The sequence below is a fragment of the Zootermopsis nevadensis genome, unplaced genomic scaffold (genome assembly GCF_977971745.1).
Source record: "Zootermopsis nevadensis isolate Lab colony 2312 unplaced genomic scaffold, Znev_1.0 Znev_ptg000045l, whole genome shotgun sequence".
Taxonomy (NCBI): Eukaryota; Metazoa; Arthropoda; class Insecta; order Blattodea; family Termopsidae; genus Zootermopsis; species Zootermopsis nevadensis.
In genome coordinates this window covers 1,894,674-1,913,604 of record NW_028259177.1, presented here as the reverse complement: position 1 = coordinate 1,913,604, position 18,931 = coordinate 1,894,674, and the positions used below count along the sequence as shown (strand labels likewise).

The following is an 18,931-nucleotide window of genomic DNA, read 5'->3' as shown; positions in this document are numbered from 1 at the left end:
TGTCTGCCAACATAGACAGCAGCAGTTTGATTGAGTCACAGAGCAAGTATGCATAACACCCTTGCCATTGGTGTTGAGTCAGGTATATAAATGGATCTTCCTATAGAAGTACAGTAAATATCATGGCTGCTGTGTCAGAGATATACTTGTATGCTCTGCAGTCAATTCTTCACTGAGTTTATGAGTGCCCAGTTTGCTGTGATGCTAGTTAATCTGTAGGAAGGAGAGCCCCATTCTCAGATAACTAAGAAGGAGCCACCGACCCCCTTTGTCCATGCCTCTGAACAGCATAAATACCATCATCGTACACTCTCAAAGCTAGGTAAGTGGACCCCTTTTGGGGAACTTGTCTGTGCCTATCCTCAGACTTGAATTCTGCTGTCGTAATCTCATAAACGACCGCCACAGTGGTCTAGTGGTCAGAACACTAGCCTTGTAATCCTGGGGTCCCGGGTTCAATTCCCGGTGGTGCTCAGATTTATAACTTGTGTTGGGCAAGACCGTGGTCTAGGTATCACGAAGTTTTCCTCCGGGGGCTTCCCCGGTTTCTCCGTGGCATCCCAACAATTACTCTATTCACACACAGAAGAAGGCAATGGCAAACCACTTCTGGATCATCTGCCAAGAACGTATATGAACAGGTCCCAGTCCGAGAAAAGGATGGAAGGATCCTGTTCATATGGACCTGTCGTCAGACAGAACACTAATAATAATAATAAAAAAAATCTCATAAACATGGTAGCCATCTGCACTGGTTTCCCAGGGATCTATGCCACAAATTTTTCTGAGTTCTGAAATTGATCCAGTCTTCACAACTCTCAGTCTGACTCTCTCCCAGTGACTTATCCGTGAAATTACGCCTCAGAGCCATTCCTTAGCTCATTCAAGAACACACATAAGTGTGCTGCTGCTCAAGATAGGTAGGTGTCATGCCTTTCTCTTCAGGAAACACATCAGTTTCCCTCTCCGCACTCTACACCGTCGACCGTGAACTTCCACAGTGATGCCCATGTCCTGATGACCACCATACCTGAGCATAGCCGGTGGATCCATGGCTGCTGACAGCTGGATATCTCCGGCTTCCCTCTGCAATTTACTGACTTGAACAGCAGAGCCCCCATCATTGGTCCCAGGCTGAATCAGCAACAGAGTTTTTCAGTCGAGGCCCTCAACCTTCTTGAGGAAACCTTTCCTCTTTCTGCCCCTCTTATAATGCAAGCCAGCCTGATTATTCTTCTTGATGGTCAGGTTCGAGATACCTGTTTTAGCCTCACCCTCAGCCAGACCCTTCACCAGAGCTCCTAAGAGATTTTGCCACTTCTCTGCATGAGGAGAGGATAACCATGTTTACAAATTTGAGAACCCTGATAGGTTGTTATAATGGCATGCATTATTATGTTTTGCAGAAGTCCAGCTCGAGTTCCAGAGATTCCGATCCCTATCGAACTTAGAGCCCCGGCTTGCAAGAGCTTTGAAAGAACTGAGAGTCGTGGAGGAGGCAACTTGCCTGTTAGAACTTGCTTCTGATGATCCAGAAGGGATTGAAGGACAACTTAAGCGTTGCACGGTATGAAAACAGAAAATTGTGATACAGAGCACGAGCAGATCTATATTATTATGGACATAATTATCCAAGACACTCAGTGTGTTTGTTGAAATTCATAGAGAAGCGAGGGGGACATTAATTCAAGTACCGTAATAATTCAGAGCAAGAAGATGGCTGACCGTCTTCGGAGATGTTGCGAATGTGTAGACTGGTAGATATTGACCAGTGTTTCAGAGGAGCATGCTGCCTTCATTATCATACTTATTACACTGATGATGAAGGTAGCAAACTCATGTACGTATTGCGAGAACATAGAATCTCAACTCAGAGCAGTTTCCTTTCTTGTGATGAAAACTGCGGATAAGAACAGACACATTAGTGCTGTTCCATATCCTCATTGAGTTCTTTTTAACGTTTTGTGACTCGCTAATTTTTATAGTGAGATGTGGTTTGCGCCCCATCTCACTTTATTTCATTCATAGCAATAATTTGAGCTGCTTAATGCTAGACGAAGTTAGTACCACGACGTGTTGAAACGACAGAAGACTCGATTACTATCTCATCTTCTGATGCAATTGTACGCAGGCCACCACCATGTAAGATTAAATATTAAGATAAATTTAAAAGATACCTGAAAAAGTATAAACAATATTAATACGAGTATGTACACCCCATTTGATTTATTCAGAATTTAAGGTGCATACTTAAAAAAGTTTACCACACATATTCTAATAGTTTCACTATGTTTTAATATAATTTGTAATATACAGCTGACTTTCAAAACGCTGTGAAGTTGACTCAGCACAAATATGTTTCCAGTATATTTTTTAAACAGATTATTTTGAACCCAGATATAGTATAATGATTTTTATTTATAGTTACAGATGTAATTATCAGACATAATTTTTACTGAAGGGAGATTTAAGAGTATTTCCTTTGCTTCATCATAAAGCAGCATTTCGTAAAAAGAAGTTTCTACGGACACAAGCAAAGCTTTAAAATGCCAGCCCAGTTTTTAAAAATTTGAACATGTTTCATAATTATCACAGATACTTTGAAATGTAATCTGAGGACAGGAATGTTGGGTTGAATTCCCCTTTGTATCGTCACAGATAAAAACGTGAAAATTTTTAAAGCACTGTTAAATACTGCAATTTGTATTTTGAGTCTTCTGATTCCAAGTTGCACCAACATAACTGCTATAAATTGGCTCTGATTAATCAGAGTTCAATTGGAGAGGGCATCCACATGCACCGAAGAAACGTATCGATCAGTAACAAACAAACTTCGCCAAATAATCTTTATCAGATGAACAAGAAATTGCAGTAGGAATTCAAATTAAATTATAACCTATAATAACCTTACTTAAAGCAATTAATTGTAGCACATATGAACTAAAACAAGGAAGGTTAAAAGAATCAGGCCAATTGAGGAGGGCATTTAAACACAAATTACTTACCTTACGTACATTTATGCCAGGCGCTCTCGTCTAAAACTTCTTTGCAGATTATTATTATTATTATTATTTATTATTGACTGCAAATGGGTTTATACCCGGTGGCAGTGTCCTACAATAACATACAAAACAATGAGACAGAACAGAACAATGAGATACATCAACACAATGAGACAGAACAAAACAATAAACAAAAGGACACAACAAAAACAATAAGACACAATAAACAATGAGATACATCAACACAGAGACAGAACAAAACAATAAACAAAAGGACACAACAAAACAATATGACACCCAAACAATGGGATACATCAACACAATGAGACACAACAAAACAATAAACAAAGGACACAACAAAAACAATAAGACACAATAAACAATGAGATACATCAACACAGAGACAGAACAAAACAATAAACAAAAGGACACAACAAAAACAATATGACACACAAACAATGGGATACATCAACACAATGAGACACAACAAAATAATAAACAAAGGACACAACAAAAACCATAAGACACAACATACAATGAGATACATCAACACAGAGACAGAACAAAACAATAAAAAAGGACACAACAAAAACAACACATCCCACTCAAAATCAACCAACTCATAAATTACAAAACCATCCAACCTCAAGTACTTAACTTAAAAAAAAAGAACTTAATACCACCTAGACATAAGACAATAACTGTAATGTATTACAAACGTCATGAACTGATGCACTCACACAACAATACAATGAGACACAACAATACAACATACCACACTCAAAATAAAACATCTGACACACAATAAAAAAACACACATCCACTAATTAATCACAATACTTAAGAGTAGAATATAAAGTCCGCTCTCAGTACATGAAAATTTTATCCCAAAGAACTACAGCCCTTCATCACTTGGAGACTAAGACACTTCACTTCACTTATCACCATTTATTCCCAACTTAATAACCCTTAGCTTGTAACTACTTTTCTGACCCTCTTTCTAAAGGTGCCTAATTTACAGGGGAAAGACTCTAGCACGCCTGGAGGTAATTGGTTCCAGCTTCTTATGGTCCTATTTACAAAGGAATATTTGCCTACATCCGTTCTTTGTTTCCTAGTCCTAATTTTCCGAGTATGATCGTCCCTGCCCAGGTAGCATGGCTTTAATAATCTATCCTCTATCATTTTCCAAGCCCGGCCCCCCGTGTATGCTTTGAAAAGGGCGCACATTCGGGCTATCAATCTACGCTGTGCCAATGTTTCCCAACCAGATTCGTTCGTGAAATTAGCAAATTTAGCCGCTCTCTTCTGCACCCGATTTAGTGCTCTTACCTGTCCTTCCCTGTAAGGGTCCCAACACACAGCTCCATATTCAAGTATCGGTCTCACTAGCGACGTATAAGCTAAACGTTTCGTATTGTTATTTCCCTTTTTTAGTATACGCATTACGAAATGGAGAGCCTTCCATGCTTTAATTAGTGTATAATTCACATGATCTGCCCAGCTCAGATCACTGCGAATAAGTATTCCTAAGTACTTAAAGCTATTTGCCTCTGGAATTAATTGATCCCCAAAAAAGTAACTCAGCTTATCCTTCACCCTAGCTCTATTGAAGCTGACTGCTTTACTTTTACCTGGATTTATCTTCATTTCATTTTCTACCGCCCATTCCCATAATCTATTCATATCTGTCTGTAACTTATCAATGTCACTACTATCCATTATTTTCCTGTATACTATACAATCATCAGCGAAAAGCCGTATATTTGAATCAATGTTTTTCCAGCAAGCAAACACCGGTCAATGATCGACGATAGAAGACGGATTACCAACCACAGATCGTATATCAATTGCGAAGTGCTCATCCTGCCATCTATGATCAATGTAGAAACAACATAATGATGCAGAGATGCCGGTAGATGAACGAGGTATTTAAACAGAATCACCAAAGATAAAACTAAGGAAAGCTGTTCGTATAGTTGTGCATAAGAAGCATTTCTCACTCTTTTGTCACAGTGTTCACATGATTGAATGCTTTGTTGGGGGGGGGGGGCAATAGTTTTTGGGTTTCGATTACTGCATGAAACATTACCGTAAAATGTGAACTGCCATGGAGCAAATGTTTGATGGATATGGTCCCACAAGTAAAGGAATAGGACTTCTTTCAAAAATGGCTTGCACTATATTAGTTTTATAATTACAATTTCTTAGACACCTGCAATCTATGTTCCTCCCTCAGAGAGAGAGACAACGGGCAAAATTATTGTTTTGTACATATTGATCTTTAGTCTCTCAGAAATCAGACGGGAAGTCGAAATATTTCGAACTGAAAATTGTCGAGCATTTCCAGAATATGATCGCCTCCTGATTTCCTCATGAGTATCATTCCGATTTATTATTGTTGCTCCCAAATATTTAAAATTTGTCACGCTTTTAATGGAATGGAATCAAAGAGCAGGATAAAACCACATCTTACATATTTTTCATTTACACTGACTGTGAAAATGCTCCTGTACTGTCTATAACATAATCTTGTGTCATTTTGCCTCTCATTTATCATTCTGACATCAAAATAAAACAATAAAATATGCAGGTCTGTTATTTCTCCTACCCAATTTAGGGATTCCCCTGTTGTTCCGCTCTGTTCGTTTCTTTGAGCAACAGAAATGCCTGAAGGATTTCTAAATTGACTTCCACTGATGGAACAATCTGAATGACAATAAGAAAACAATTTCATAGATACACGTCATGTAACAGATATTAATAACCAGTAAAACTATTTTACCTCTGCACCTCTTACTGCTCTTATTTCAAATAATTCATTTAACGTACATACAGGAGGCAAATTTGTTATCTTCAGATCTAATACCAGGGCTAGGAAAAATCAGTTGAAAGATTTACTATAAATGAGAAAGTAAATCAAAATGTTTCTCATTTATGGTGGCATAGAAGAGAAATTTACTGTCATGTCGGTCAATCTCATCTTAATTTCCGCTTTGAAAATTCAATTTTGTTTTCCAAAATGCAAGATTGTGGTCTGTGTTTTCAGAGGAAGTGATCCTTGCTGAGGGAAGGGCCACAGAAGAGGGAAAAAATGCACTTGATTGAAGGTGAGTTCAAAACAAATGCACGTTACATTAGTTTTGGTTTTGTAATTATGAAAAAATAAATATTGTAGATGGGTGATTTTCTTTCCAAACACTTCGCAACAACAAAAAATTGTTTGCGTATTAACAACTGCATTATTATCCTGAGTATCTTAGGTTCTCCTTACTTCTACAAATTGTATATCTTATATGTCAACAGAGCTCTTCAGCATCATAATTGTCACACTTGCTTATATGTTTTATAATCACAAAGTAACGTGCGTGTTACACCTTGTGACCGCGCGTTCTGGGTTCGAGTCCCGGTGAGGCGCAAATAAAAATAAATTGGAAACAAGTAATAAAGATTTACGAGTTTCACTTGTTACGACTGTAAAGGAAAGAATTATCGCACCGTGTGACCCCCAAAATTCTTGCAGGGGGCACCCGCCCGCTAAAGGGTTTTTTTAATGGTCCACGTGAGCTAGGGCATCATTACTGCCCAAATACATCATTTTTTGTGAAAGTTAAGGGGGAAGTCCTATGACTAAAGGACAGGAAATTTTTCTTGTGAGGACACTCTTTTCTGGAATTCAGAGGAAGCAACATCCTAAATTGTTTTGTAGCTCGATTCGGCCAGTGGATGTGAATCGTAAAAGAAATAAATTGTGCTTGCAAAAAACTATGCACTTCAGTCTCGAAGCCATTACCGAAACCTTCAGCTTATACCCCTCCATGTAATATTCCCTGAGAAAAGTTCCATGCCTACATGAGCAGAAATCCCTAATTACATCACATACGACAAGGATCGACAAGACTGCAACCGAGCCGGGCAACTCCAACAGCAGACGGGAGTGGGACGGTTACAACCTGTTATACGAAACAAGCTTGATTCTTATTTTGACTGACGAATTTTAAGTTTGTCATCTTACTTAAGTATTTGGGTTTGAGTTAAAACAAATTGGACCTGTGCACATATCTAATTATCACTTTAATATCAGTTTGTTTACATTTTGAATATGTTCCTTATAAATACTGTATGACGTGATCTGAAAACCATTTCTCTTTTAATAAGACCAGTGAAAGTATACATTTGTTACGATATATTTCATTTGTTTCACCATCGACAATTATATCGAAGATACAGAACGTTACCCCACAAGAAAATATGATGTGTTATTTCTGGTAGTTGTTTGAAGATGATACAGAATGAAATTTGAAAGGTTTCAACAAGTCAGATCTCTACCCCTTCTGCCATGTGCCATTGGGTCAGTTCCTTTGTTACTCCAGGCTTATTATATTAATTATATTCTTTTGGGGGGTATTCCAAGAAATGTGTCTACAATTTCACAGTTGTCATCAGAATTTACTGAAATGAAGGAACGGATATGTAATATTTGTGCAGACATTTGAATATGTATCCTGTCACTAGAGGTGCCCACGTATGGGAACAATTGCAAATTTTCATGTTCCAGAAATTTAAATAAAATTAGTATTTCTCAAGAGAATGGCATAGCAGGTGCAATTGGACTTTGTTATAGAGAACTTTCCAGATGAAATGAAATGCTACCATCAGGACTTTGCTCTCTTTGTCGAGGACGTGAATATCAAAATTGAGGTTAAGTCATTATTCTTTGTTTATTGTCATTAACATGTAATTTTCAGACTTTGCTTGCAGGACTGAATTTTGAACTTTTTCTCCCAGTGATTTAAAGCTGTTTTATATTTAAGTATATCAGGTGTGACAGATCATAAGATTCTACTGCATTTCTTGTCATTAAGAGTTAAAATATATATATATATATATATATATATATGAATAATTGCTGCTGCGTCTTGTTACAGTATTGTAGTTTATTTATTAACTAAAATTTAAATTGCATTATAATAATTAAATCAATTTGAATTTTGGTTGATTTGAATACAGTATACGCTTACAGACACAAATTAGTGATCCGTAAACGTGGATTTAATCGTGTTTGTTCATTTTATAAATTTATACTTGTCGCAGGTGCTGGGAACTCTTTGGTCACGAAATAAATATGACGAGTGAGTTTATTAAGAAATCGCTTGCAGTGTCCAAGCGGAATGAGTATGGGATCCGTGACTTACTTTTATACTACGTAAAACGTGAGCTGTCAGATGAAGAAAACGAAGGTTTGTAATTACACAGGCAATTTTACATGCGTATTCTTAAATCTACTGAATTTGAATCGCCGTGAATATGAGGAATAGACACATTGAAGGTAGGATTCAGCTCCACATGTAGCAGATGGATTTTAAGGAAAAAAAAATATAACTGGATTTAAATTCTGCATGCTACCCTATAATTACAGGCATTTACTTAAGACTACAGACACATTTGTTTATTCCTACCCATCACTTTCACACACAGAATGAACATAATTCGCTGGGACGATACGCTACAGACTTGTTTATAATTAATAATCTTCATTGATAGAAAGGGGATCTGGGGTAGCTGAGTGATTATAGACTTGATCCCCAACATGGACAAAGGGTTTTTCCTCCTCCGAGGGCTGCCTGCCCCTATCTAGTGTCGAGGTTAACGCCAAGTGCCTACATGGCGTGTAGTGGGACATAAGAATGATAATAATACAAAAATAAAAGTTGCTTATTTAAACATGGACTGTCATGCTTTTTCTCCAAATTTTCTTTTTACTATCGATAATTATTTTCATAACTCATTCAATTAAATCAGTCGAAGCGGTATAATTTTTAGATAATATTTCCATAAAGACTAATTAATTACAGAATGTATTCTGGCCAGAGAACAATAATTTTGATTTGTTCATTAAATTTCTTCTATTCTACCTGAGCATTTGTGGGTATCTAAGGTTAGCTTATGTTTGTCCCTAAAGTTTGGGACTGAAAAAATGTAGTCCGACTGATATTACGCAGTGATGAGCCTGGCCACTATTAAAAAAATTGTTGCCTGCTCGCAGTAAGTCGAGAAAAGTTTGTAATAAATTCTGTGAAATATAAATTGTTTCGCACTAAGATATATTTCATATTCATGTAAGCAGTTTGATATACTTGATTACTTTTTATACTTGGATGAAGTATTTTAGATTATTTCTCTTATCACGGAAGCGTACCGTGCTTATTTTAAAGTGTTAATTATTTTAGTGAAATATATTAAGTTGTCAACACTCCTTAATGGAAATTGGAAAAGCGATGATTATAATAACAGAATTAAAATCCCTATGTAGACGACAGTATGATTTGTTTATTGCACAGCTCGGATCATTGTAAACCCTCTCAGCTCTTGTATTTTTCCCTTTTCATTTGTATTTTAAGTTACAAATCAATAGAACTGGATGAGACAGTGTCATATTTGGTAGCTGGTAACAAATTTAATAGATAAAAAGATGTTATCTTTCCAGGATGAACATATCACATCGGTGCTACAAGACTTTGAACAGCGGCTTAGATTTACACGAGTACCAACATACAGATATTGTTCAGTGTGGATTGCAGGAACATAGAAATAGTCACGTTTACAAGAAAGCATTGAAGATAGCTAAGGAACGGACTAATTTAGTATTTAAAATCGCTGACTTGTTCCGTAGGTACATTTGATATTAAAATTTTTGCTCTAACCACCTCTTTTTCCTACAAATTCAAGTTCCTTTGCGTGTGTGAAAGGGTTCCATGTCGAAGCAGGCAAGACTCTCCCCGCCATAAGCCGCTTCTAGCGGGGAGAGCTGCATAGTGGCTGATGAGCCGCTCGCACAGGTTCACCGCGGCTCTCGTCTGAAAGGGTCCAATGCGTTTCGCTGGGATTTCTATCTCTAGCAGTCACTTCAGCTCACGTGTGAAAGGGCTATGCCGGCCGGAGCTTCGGCTCATGGTAGGGTCACCCAAGCCGGACAGGTCTAAGGCGATGCGCCAGACTAAGAGCGATACCCTGGTCCTCCAGGTTGGGGCTTGGGGTTATAACAACCCCACCCCGGAAAACGAGTACTGTTAGGATACTCTCAAAAGAGCCTCGGATGGATCATTTTGGTAATGGACCCTGGCAAACGTTCACGGACTCGGAAGCGAACCGCGACACTGACCGTGGCCACATGATGACGGAGGTGCTGAAGTATGGGATGGACGTGGCAGGGTGGATAAAAACGAAGCTATTTAGGTTTCGAGCCTTTAGGAGACAGAATGTGCAAGATAAGGCTCGAAGGACACTTCAGAAACTTGTCCTTTGTTTGGAAGGTACCAAGTATGGATGTGGTCAATCAGATTGATCATGTCCTGGTGTCGAGAAGGCATTCCTCTTCTGGGCCAGGCGCTGGGGAGTTAGAAGTTTGGATTCCTCGACACCGCTCCCCACTAAAGATCACCCCACCGCGCTGAAACCTTTAGCCAAGGGCCCCGGTTCCCAGCCGGGACCCGCTCCCTCGACGCACGTAGCATCTAGGCGCAGCTCTCCCGGAGACGAGTCCATTTCTCTCAGTGGCACGTCAGCTGACAACCACTGCTCGCACCCAAGTGGACAAACAGTTTTAAGTTTCCTATCATCAGCATGTTTTATGTTCTTATGAACATCATTCTGACTCCCTGTGTTTCAAAGGAATCTCTGTTTGAATGATTCAGATCAATGTACAATATCTCTTCTGACATTATGGTACTAGAACACAGAAACAATGTATTTCAAGTGCTCTGATTAACCAACACAATTATCAAACCTTAAAGAGCCTCGAAAGCTTGAAATGTTGAATGAAAAATATGGGAAACCTAATATACCTTAGGAGCTTTGACAGTAAGGATCAGAGAAAAGTGTACAAGCCCATACATAGAAACTGGTTTATTGAACAATACAAACTTCTACATTCACTTACAGTTTATGGCTACTGATCGTTTCCTTCTGTAGACTGAATGTTCTGATAGACTCCCATTAATATTTTCCCCAAAATTCACACAAAACAGATCTATCATGTATTTTAAAACTTTAAATATATAGGCCCCCTCTCTTAGGAGGACTAGCAATTCAAACTGCTTCGATTCTCGTAACAAACTGTCATTAACTACCGATCTCTTTTTAACTGTGAAGTGTTGTCTTTCATTCCTGGTACAGACTGCGTTCTTGAATATTATTTCGACAAATTTTGGGCTTCAAACTGTTCGGGGTTTCCATCGAGCAGAAAATAATAATTCCTGTGTTCAAGAACCATCTGACACGGCAGATTCTCTACCCGGATCAGGGCATGAACATCATCCTCACGTATTATTGAATCTCGAACACGCTGCTCCCGCGTAACTGGTTTATCTTGCAGTCAAAGTCATTAAAGTCGAATATAAAAAATAAAATAATTAAATAAAATAAACCGAGGTCTGAATTTCTCTTATTTGTAAGCATCTGTAATCTTAGCTAGAGAATTAAGCACGTGTGTGGATGAAGCCAAAAAGTATCGTCCACATACACAGAGCTGAAAGATGTATCTGTCCATCGTACAAGATTAAATCCTGTCACATACAGATTAAGATCGGAGTACAGGTAAATAACAGAAGAGTTTGGACACCATGTGGGCTTGGGCTCACAGTTCTTCAGACCTGCGGATAGAAGCAACAGATCCTCCGAAACATTGGTATCTACCAACAAGCCCCAGAGGCTTGACAACCCAACTCCGTCAGAACCTCAAATCCCACAAAGTTTATTTTTATGTTTAAGGCTTTGACCGGGATGTTCTTTTGTTAAATCTTATGTGGTACCGCCTGATTCGACTTCTAATGGTTAAGTGAAGTGTTTTCTTCGCGGTACGGTCTGGATTCGTAAATAATATTCAGACGATCTTCGGCTTCAAAGGGTTAACCAGCTGATTTTCGTAATGGTGAGGTGTAGTGTTTTCTTCGCGGTACGGACTGGATTCGTAAATAATATTCAGACGATCTTCGGCTTCAAAGGGTTAAAGTGAGAATCATATGATATCCATAAATACAAAATTAAGATAGTTATTATTAAAGCAGATGGTATATACATTTACCACTGGGATTTAAAGAGTTGAGAAGGGCTGAAAGTTTATTGTAATCATTTAGAAACAGCAAAAATATTAACATGAAATTAAACTAATCGGATTCGTTGCTTATTCTTAATTCACGTAAGTGCTCAGATTACACAGCACAGAGTAGCAACAAAATTACTCTAGTCAGGATGAAATTAATTCCGGTGAAAATTAACATTTCTATGTCAATGAAACCAATAAATGATAAATCATTCGTACAAACAAATTGAACCGCGTGTGTTAAGCTCAAGTATAGACGTTAATATAGATATCCAGGGCGAGGTTAAATTATGTTGACCTTGAATCTCATCGCCTTGATGATGGAGGCAGCCATCTTGATCTTTTTCGTAAACTAAGATCAAACAACGCACATGGACTCTTGAGAGTCGACCGAAAGAGCACGTAGACACAAGAAGCGCCGATTTTCACATTTTTAGATTTTGTCACGGGGACGTATTTTCGTTCTCTCCGGCTCGAGTTCGATTCTCGTCATATTTTAATATCACGCATCCTCTGTTAGGCTGTCATATGAATTATGAATCCTTTCGCTTAGTTTTCACGTCTCTTTGCTGCTAAGCTTCTATAAAAGAGTTTTCGTAGTGCGAAAGCGGCGTACGTCTGATAAGATAGTGTAATTGCGTCATATTGTGAATATTATATTAATTATTTGTTTTAATCCGTCTGTATTTTATTTGTAGTGTTCTGTCTGACGACAGGTCCATATGAACAGGATCCTTCCATCCTTTTCTCGGACTGGGACCTGTTCATATACGTTCTTGGCAGATGATCCAGAAGTGGTTTGCCATTGCCTTCTTCTGTGTGTGAATGGAGTAATTGTTGGGATGCCACGGAGGAAAACTCCGTGTTGCCTAAACCACGGCCTTGCCCAACACAAGTTATAAATTCGAACCCGAGACCCCAGGATTACAAGGCCAGAGTTCTAACCGCTAGACCACCTCATCTTATTATTATTTAGTGTTCTGTCTGACGACAGGTCCATATGAACAGGATCCTTCCTTCCTTTTCTCGGACTGGGACCTGTTCATATACGTTCTTGGCAGATGATCCAGAAGTGGTTTGCCATTGCCTTCTTCTGTGTGTGAATGGAGTAATTGTTGGGATGCCACGGAGGAAAACTCCGTGTTGCCTAAACCACGGCCTTGCCCAACACAAGTTATAAATTCGGGCACCGCGATTGTAATCGCATAAGCACTGTATTTGGTTGTCAAGAACATAAATTACATCATGAGTCTACTTTAGTGGTTCCTTATGAATCTGGTGTTCTTCTCATAATATAAGAAACTGACGCGTGGTTTTCTGTACACAGAGATTAACATATACATTTCGTAACAGTCGAGAAAAGCATACAATTGAATGAAGAAATACCTGGACTGTGGAGCAGGTTTGGGAGGGAGTAGATTTTCTTCAGACGTTCCATTAGAAAGTCTTTCGTACAGGTTACAGTACCTTGTGATTGTTTACGAACTTCTATACTCTGTACTCTATGCCCATTTTGCATTGAGCAATTGAGTTTGTAAATTGTGTGTTCTACGTTGTTGGTTTGAAACGTAAGGCGAAATATGTCGACTAAAAGAAAGCCCGAGTCCCAAGTATGTCCTTTGTATGTTAATGCTGTTATCTTACACTAGCTATAGGTTAGAATAATATTGGTTTTTCGGAAATATTCGATCCTAACCTCACTTCTTTTTCAGGGGAGCCGGTCAGGAGGTTGGGCGATCGTGTATTATGTTGGAGTATAAAGGAAAGAAGATTATGGTATGTTTAAATACTTCGTGTTTCGCACAGTTTGATTTGTGAGCAATATTTAAGTTTATATCGTGATGTGTAATCTGAATTTCTCGTATAACCTTGTTTATAAAAATTTTTTGTAGATTAACTGTGCACGACGGCTTTAAGTGGAAATTTTCCTCGTGCTCGCTTCCATGCAATATTCCAGCTAGAATTTTATTTCTTGTTCTTGTAACCTTAATGAATCGTAAATGAAACAAAATATATCCCTTAAAATAGATTAATGTTATGTTTTCTCCGACCTAGCATTTGTTTTAAAAGTCTTTTTTCGAGATTTCTAAAGTGTGTGTATTTGATTCGAGTGTCTCAAGCTGTGAAACTTAGGGTTCAATGAAAGACTGGGAATTCCTTGATGACTGTCAAGAACTCTGCTGCATGGAGTCTGTTATTAAGATTTTTCTGTTATGTTCTGAATGAATTAGTGTTGCATCATATTTAGTAGGCAAAGAGGATTGGAAGAGCAGGCCAAATAAGCTGAGACGAATATATTAGTTTCATAGTTCTAAAGAACTTACAGAACTTTCACTGAAACCCTTAAAGCTGTTTATTTTTGCCAATCTTTTTTTTTTTCAAATATATCTTCTGTTTTGTGTGAACAGGTAAGACGTTACTCCAGTATCGGAACATATTCTCTGCACGAGTTGACATTTATTCAGAATCTCAGGGCAGGAAAATATCTTACATGTCATAGGATTTAGGATACTATGTACTACGTATGCACTGATCATTCATCACACATAAGAACAGTCTCAATGATATATACTTTGATGTCTCTTCATATGACCCCTCTGAGTGAAATGATTTACTGCACACATTACATGCATATGGACTCTCTCCACTGTGCGTGACTTGATGTGTCCTGAGACCACCATTTTGACGAAATGATTTTTTGCACACATTACATGCATATGGACTCTCTCCACTGTGTAAAGGTTGATGTTCACTCAAAGGACTCTGTTAAAGAAATGAGAAAAATTTCTGGATGAACATAACATGAAGAGGAGAAAGAATGAGTCTGAAACCAAGGTGATAATTATGTTTTTTTGGATAGCTCAGTCAGTATAGTGACTAGCTACGGGCTGGACGACCGGGGTTCGATCCCCGACGGGGGCAGAGGATTTTTCCTCTAGCCTCTGGGGCCCACCCAGCCTCCTCTACGATGGGTACCGGGGGTCCTTTCCCGGAGGTAAAGCCGACCGGAGCGTGATGCTGACCACACCCCCCATCTAGTGCCGAGGTCAAGGAAGAGAGGAGCTATACCGTCTCTCCACCCAAGCGCCTACATGGCGTATAGTGGGACAAACTTTACTTTACTTACCAAACCCCATCACATGACCAGAATTTAGTGGAAGGTGTGTTTTATAAATATTGCAAGAATTATGGGCCTCCATATTAGTTTAAACTGTTAATTCTGTGTGGTACATGAAGAATTTACATAACATGAATGCTAGGTTATAAAATTATCGAGATATTGTAAATGTGCTAATGCATTTAGTTTGTCAGGTCTGAGTTCAATATGCATCGGTTGGACTCCTGAATGACAGCCTGGTAGGAACAAGGTTCAGGGGCATCGTGTCTCCAGTGCATGGAAGACTTGCAAATGTCACTTATGCCACATCTTCCCAGATTCTCATTCCATGCCGTAATGTCCAAACTGAAGTTCTCTTGACCCAGTCAGATTTTGTTAGAAAAACTGGCACACAAGAAGTTAAATTAATTTGTGTGTGGGAACTTAAGTATCAGGAAGTGAGGTTATGCAGTTGTCTTGATGGATTTTGACTAACAGCATATAGTGTTGCTACTCTTGTTAATATATTTTCACAAAATCAGCTTAAATAAACATAACTGCCTTTTCAGATGTTTTGCTGTGTAATCTGGTAGAAGTTTACCAGCATTTCAGAGTCTTAAAACCTTGTATTGTATTGAAATATAAAATAATACATACAAACAAAACTGTTTACACTTGAAGGGACACTAATCCCAAACGTGCCTCAACCTCAAGAGATCATCATCGAGTATTTAGCCCACGCACCGTTAAAGTTCACAGGCACAGACAACACAACTATTAACAACCCCATCCTGTAAGATGGTCCACCAGGACCAGGCAAAGGAATGTCAAGCCATCGAAAGAGAGAAGATAAAAGGAACATGAGAAGAGGAAATTACAGAACAGTAAAGGATTGACCATCTGGTCAGTTGTAAGTCAAAGTTGATGGAAAGGCCACTAGAGGGCTACCGCATACAGACAGACAGTCCTCATTCCAGTGGAAAGACTAAACCACACGGTTCATCATCCTAGGCAAGATTCACTGTAAGTGCAGTCTGGTAACTCAGCTTACCCTAATATCAGTGTCACTTACTGCAGAACCATTTTCAGAATCTATGAATGTTAGCAGATCGAACTTCATTTCCTTCATAACTTTGTTACACTCTGTTCCTACACAGCAGGATAGAGTTATCATTACTGTTCTGGGTCTATAACAGGACAACTGATGATTCTCTAAGCAATGATGACAGTAGCAGACTGATGATACAATCTGGACATTGTGTGTTGTCTGAATTATATTTGATATAAACAGTGTTTTGAATATTGGTTCTGTTCCCATCTTCCGGTTGTCATTATTATACTTACAGATGTTAGTCTTCTGCAGACCCAAGATTTCCAACAGGTATTGAAGAAATGGGTGTCGATCAGTCTACTGTCCTGAAAACTATGTTCAGTGGCAGGATGTACTATCAAAACAATGCTTAACAATTTAAAGCCCAGTTGTAACTACATGCGCCACCTACTTTAACAAACAGCAATTATTTCCTTACCCTAACCTAACCTAACCAACCTAACATAACCTAACATAACCAGCTATCTTTGTAATGTTGAAGAGTTGTGCTTTCTTAGTGATACGGAATGAATTCTTCAAAATTATTCAGATGAGCTTTGGTTTCAAAGGGTTAATGGAGGGGATGAAGAAACACAATGTTCCTGTGGTTATAACACTGTTTAAAACATTTCATAATCTACTCAATATTTAATTACTTTCCTAAATTAAGGACTGATTAAAACTAGTACTCTATAAGCAATGTGCAACAAAACATAATCCACTGAACACATTTTGGAAAGCACTCTTCAAAATCCATTCACCAGAAGTGGGTCATTTCCTCTGGATGGACAGATAGAACAACAGATGAAAAACTCAATAGTGTGTTTGAAGATGGCCGTCTTCTGGGTTGTAGCACCGTGTAATCTGACAGGTTACCAACTCATCGCCCTGACGACGGAGGCAGCAAGGAACTCTGAAACGCTGGTAAACTTCTACCAGACTACACGTTGCTACAACCCAGAAGACAGTCATCATCAGAGTCACCGCTGTGAAAAACTCAGATCCTACAAAAGTGACTTTGTGTACTTGTAAAAAATGTTCTCGGCAGTGAAAATAAGATAACCTGTGTTACTGGCACAGAGTGTTCCTCAACTTCTATATCTGTGACATCCTCTGTGTTTATACCGACGACCTGATTTCCATCGTAACACGTCTCACTATCTGAACCAGGTACATCTTTCGGTGAATCTGTGCAGTTCTGTAGAACCACCACACATGTATCAGTCAATGCTATTCCCTCCCATTACATGAAATGGAACAGACATTCTTTACGACTATGTCCGATTGTTATCACTTAGTAGGTGAAGATAATCAATAGACTATTCACTTCGAACCTGTGATCCAGTTCAGAGCACAAAACTGCAACATTATTAAGCTGAAGAAAAGTTGTTTCATTGTAACCATTTCATGCAAATGAAAGCTAACAGCAATGCTTACTTCCGGTTCAAAATTCTTTACAGAAAATGTCGATGGTATGTAAACCTCGTCAGTGTTGATACCAATGGGATCTTCTTCACTATATTTTCTACTTTGATAATATCAATTTCTTGCTGTAAAATTATGAATTAAACATAATTCTGTTAGATAGCACATTTCTTGTGCACCAAACACACAAAACAGGAGAGAGTCTTTACACTGGCAGATTCCAGACTGAAACTTGCAGACTTCTGATATCATAATTTCAGGACTTCAGAATTAGAACACTGCATGCCTGAAAATTTATACTAATTATTTTCAGGACAAAATGGTATCTCATGATAATTCTTCACTTAATTTCCAGAACATAAACTGTTATCATGTTGTGCACCTTTATGAAACTCATTAACCTTCCATTGCTCAACTGCACTAATGCCAAGGTACACAGCCTCATATACCAGCATCTTACATTTAATCCCCATATATGGACCTTTTTCTTTAAATCATTACATTTTCATCCAAGCTCTACGTTTGAACACTTCGTATAAGATACTAATTAATTCATACTGGACACAGTTTAAATTAATTATGTCCGTTCCGTAACGCACAATCAATAAATGTGGCAGAGTATATTTTTATTGACTATATTGTGGCGTACCTTAATGCTATTCTATTTGTATGAAATTATTCTAATGGCAGAAGTGTACTTAAGCCATGTGAACATCATCAAAGTGACATGCAAGTTATAGGGACTTAGATTAAGCACAGTAATTCCTATAATAATAATAATTTATTTACATTTCATGGATCCATAAGACAGTCAGATGACGATAGATGTGGAAAAAGTCATAATAAAAATAATAATACAATATATATTATAAAGTAAAATTCGTACTATTATATAAATTTCACATAATACAAAACAAAGTATTGACCTAGAGAAATGATAAGCTACAAATAGATCTACACATTACGCACAAGATGTTGAAACACTGAAGAAGACATCAAATGTTTGATCTTGAATAAATTTACAGTGAAACTGGGAATGTGCACTAACCACACAACTGTTTGAAACATAGCTGTCTAAATTTAAGACTTTGAATTAATTATTCGGTTTTGTCCGTCTAATCACAATTATATTTAAAATTTACAAATAAGATAATTAAAATATCATCTTATGTTCCACATCGAATAATCGATTTACATTTGGAACATTTTTACAACAT

At 38.1% G+C, this 18,931-nt stretch overlaps 2 protein-coding genes across 5 annotated transcripts in view; one reads left to right on the top strand and one right to left on the bottom strand.

Moving 5' to 3' along the window:
- Nucleotides 1-2,272: 2,272 nt before the first annotated feature.
- The window catches only part of LOC147871620 (uncharacterized), a 112,144-nt gene continuing 95,485 nt past the window's right edge, over nt 2,273-18,931 (bottom strand). Inside the window, exon 8 of the mRNA XM_087360651.1 lies at nt 2,273-4,875. The gene's annotated coding sequence lies outside the window, so the exon portion shown is untranslated. The remainder of the gene's footprint in view (nt 4,876-18,931) is intronic.
- Nucleotides 4,789-15,864, top strand: LOC147871624 (uncharacterized). Of its 4 annotated transcripts, none has more exons than XM_087360656.1 (6): nt 4,789-4,930; nt 6,052-6,112; nt 8,097-8,242; nt 9,490-9,675; nt 13,815-13,878; nt 14,963-15,864. In XM_087360656.1, the coding sequence occupies exons 4-6, from the start codon at nt 9,491-9,493 to the stop codon at nt 14,981-14,983; spliced, it is 270 nt and encodes an 89-aa protein (XP_087216782.1). In that variant the 5' UTR covers nt 4,789-4,930; nt 6,052-6,112; nt 8,097-8,242; nt 9,490; the 3' UTR covers nt 14,984-15,864. The 4 variants fall into 4 exon arrangements, with proteins under 4 accessions (XP_087216782.1, XP_087216781.1, XP_087216783.1 ...); XM_087360655.1 differs by having other exon boundaries at nt 14,511-15,864; XM_087360657.1 differs by lacking the exon at nt 9,490-9,675.

Coding starts and splice junctions, on each gene's coding strand:
- LOC147871624 (XM_087360655.1), top strand. CDS start 9,491: ATGAACATATCACATCGGTGCTACAAGACTTTGAACAGCGGCTTAGAT. Junction 9,676..13,814: donor ATCGCTGACTTGTTCCGTAG/GTACATTTGATA, acceptor CTTCTTTTTCAG/GGGAGCCGGTCAGGAGGTTG. Junction 13,879..14,510: donor ATAAAGGAAAGAAGATTATG/GTATGTTTAAAT, acceptor TTGTGTGAACAG/GTAAGACGTTACTCCAGTAT.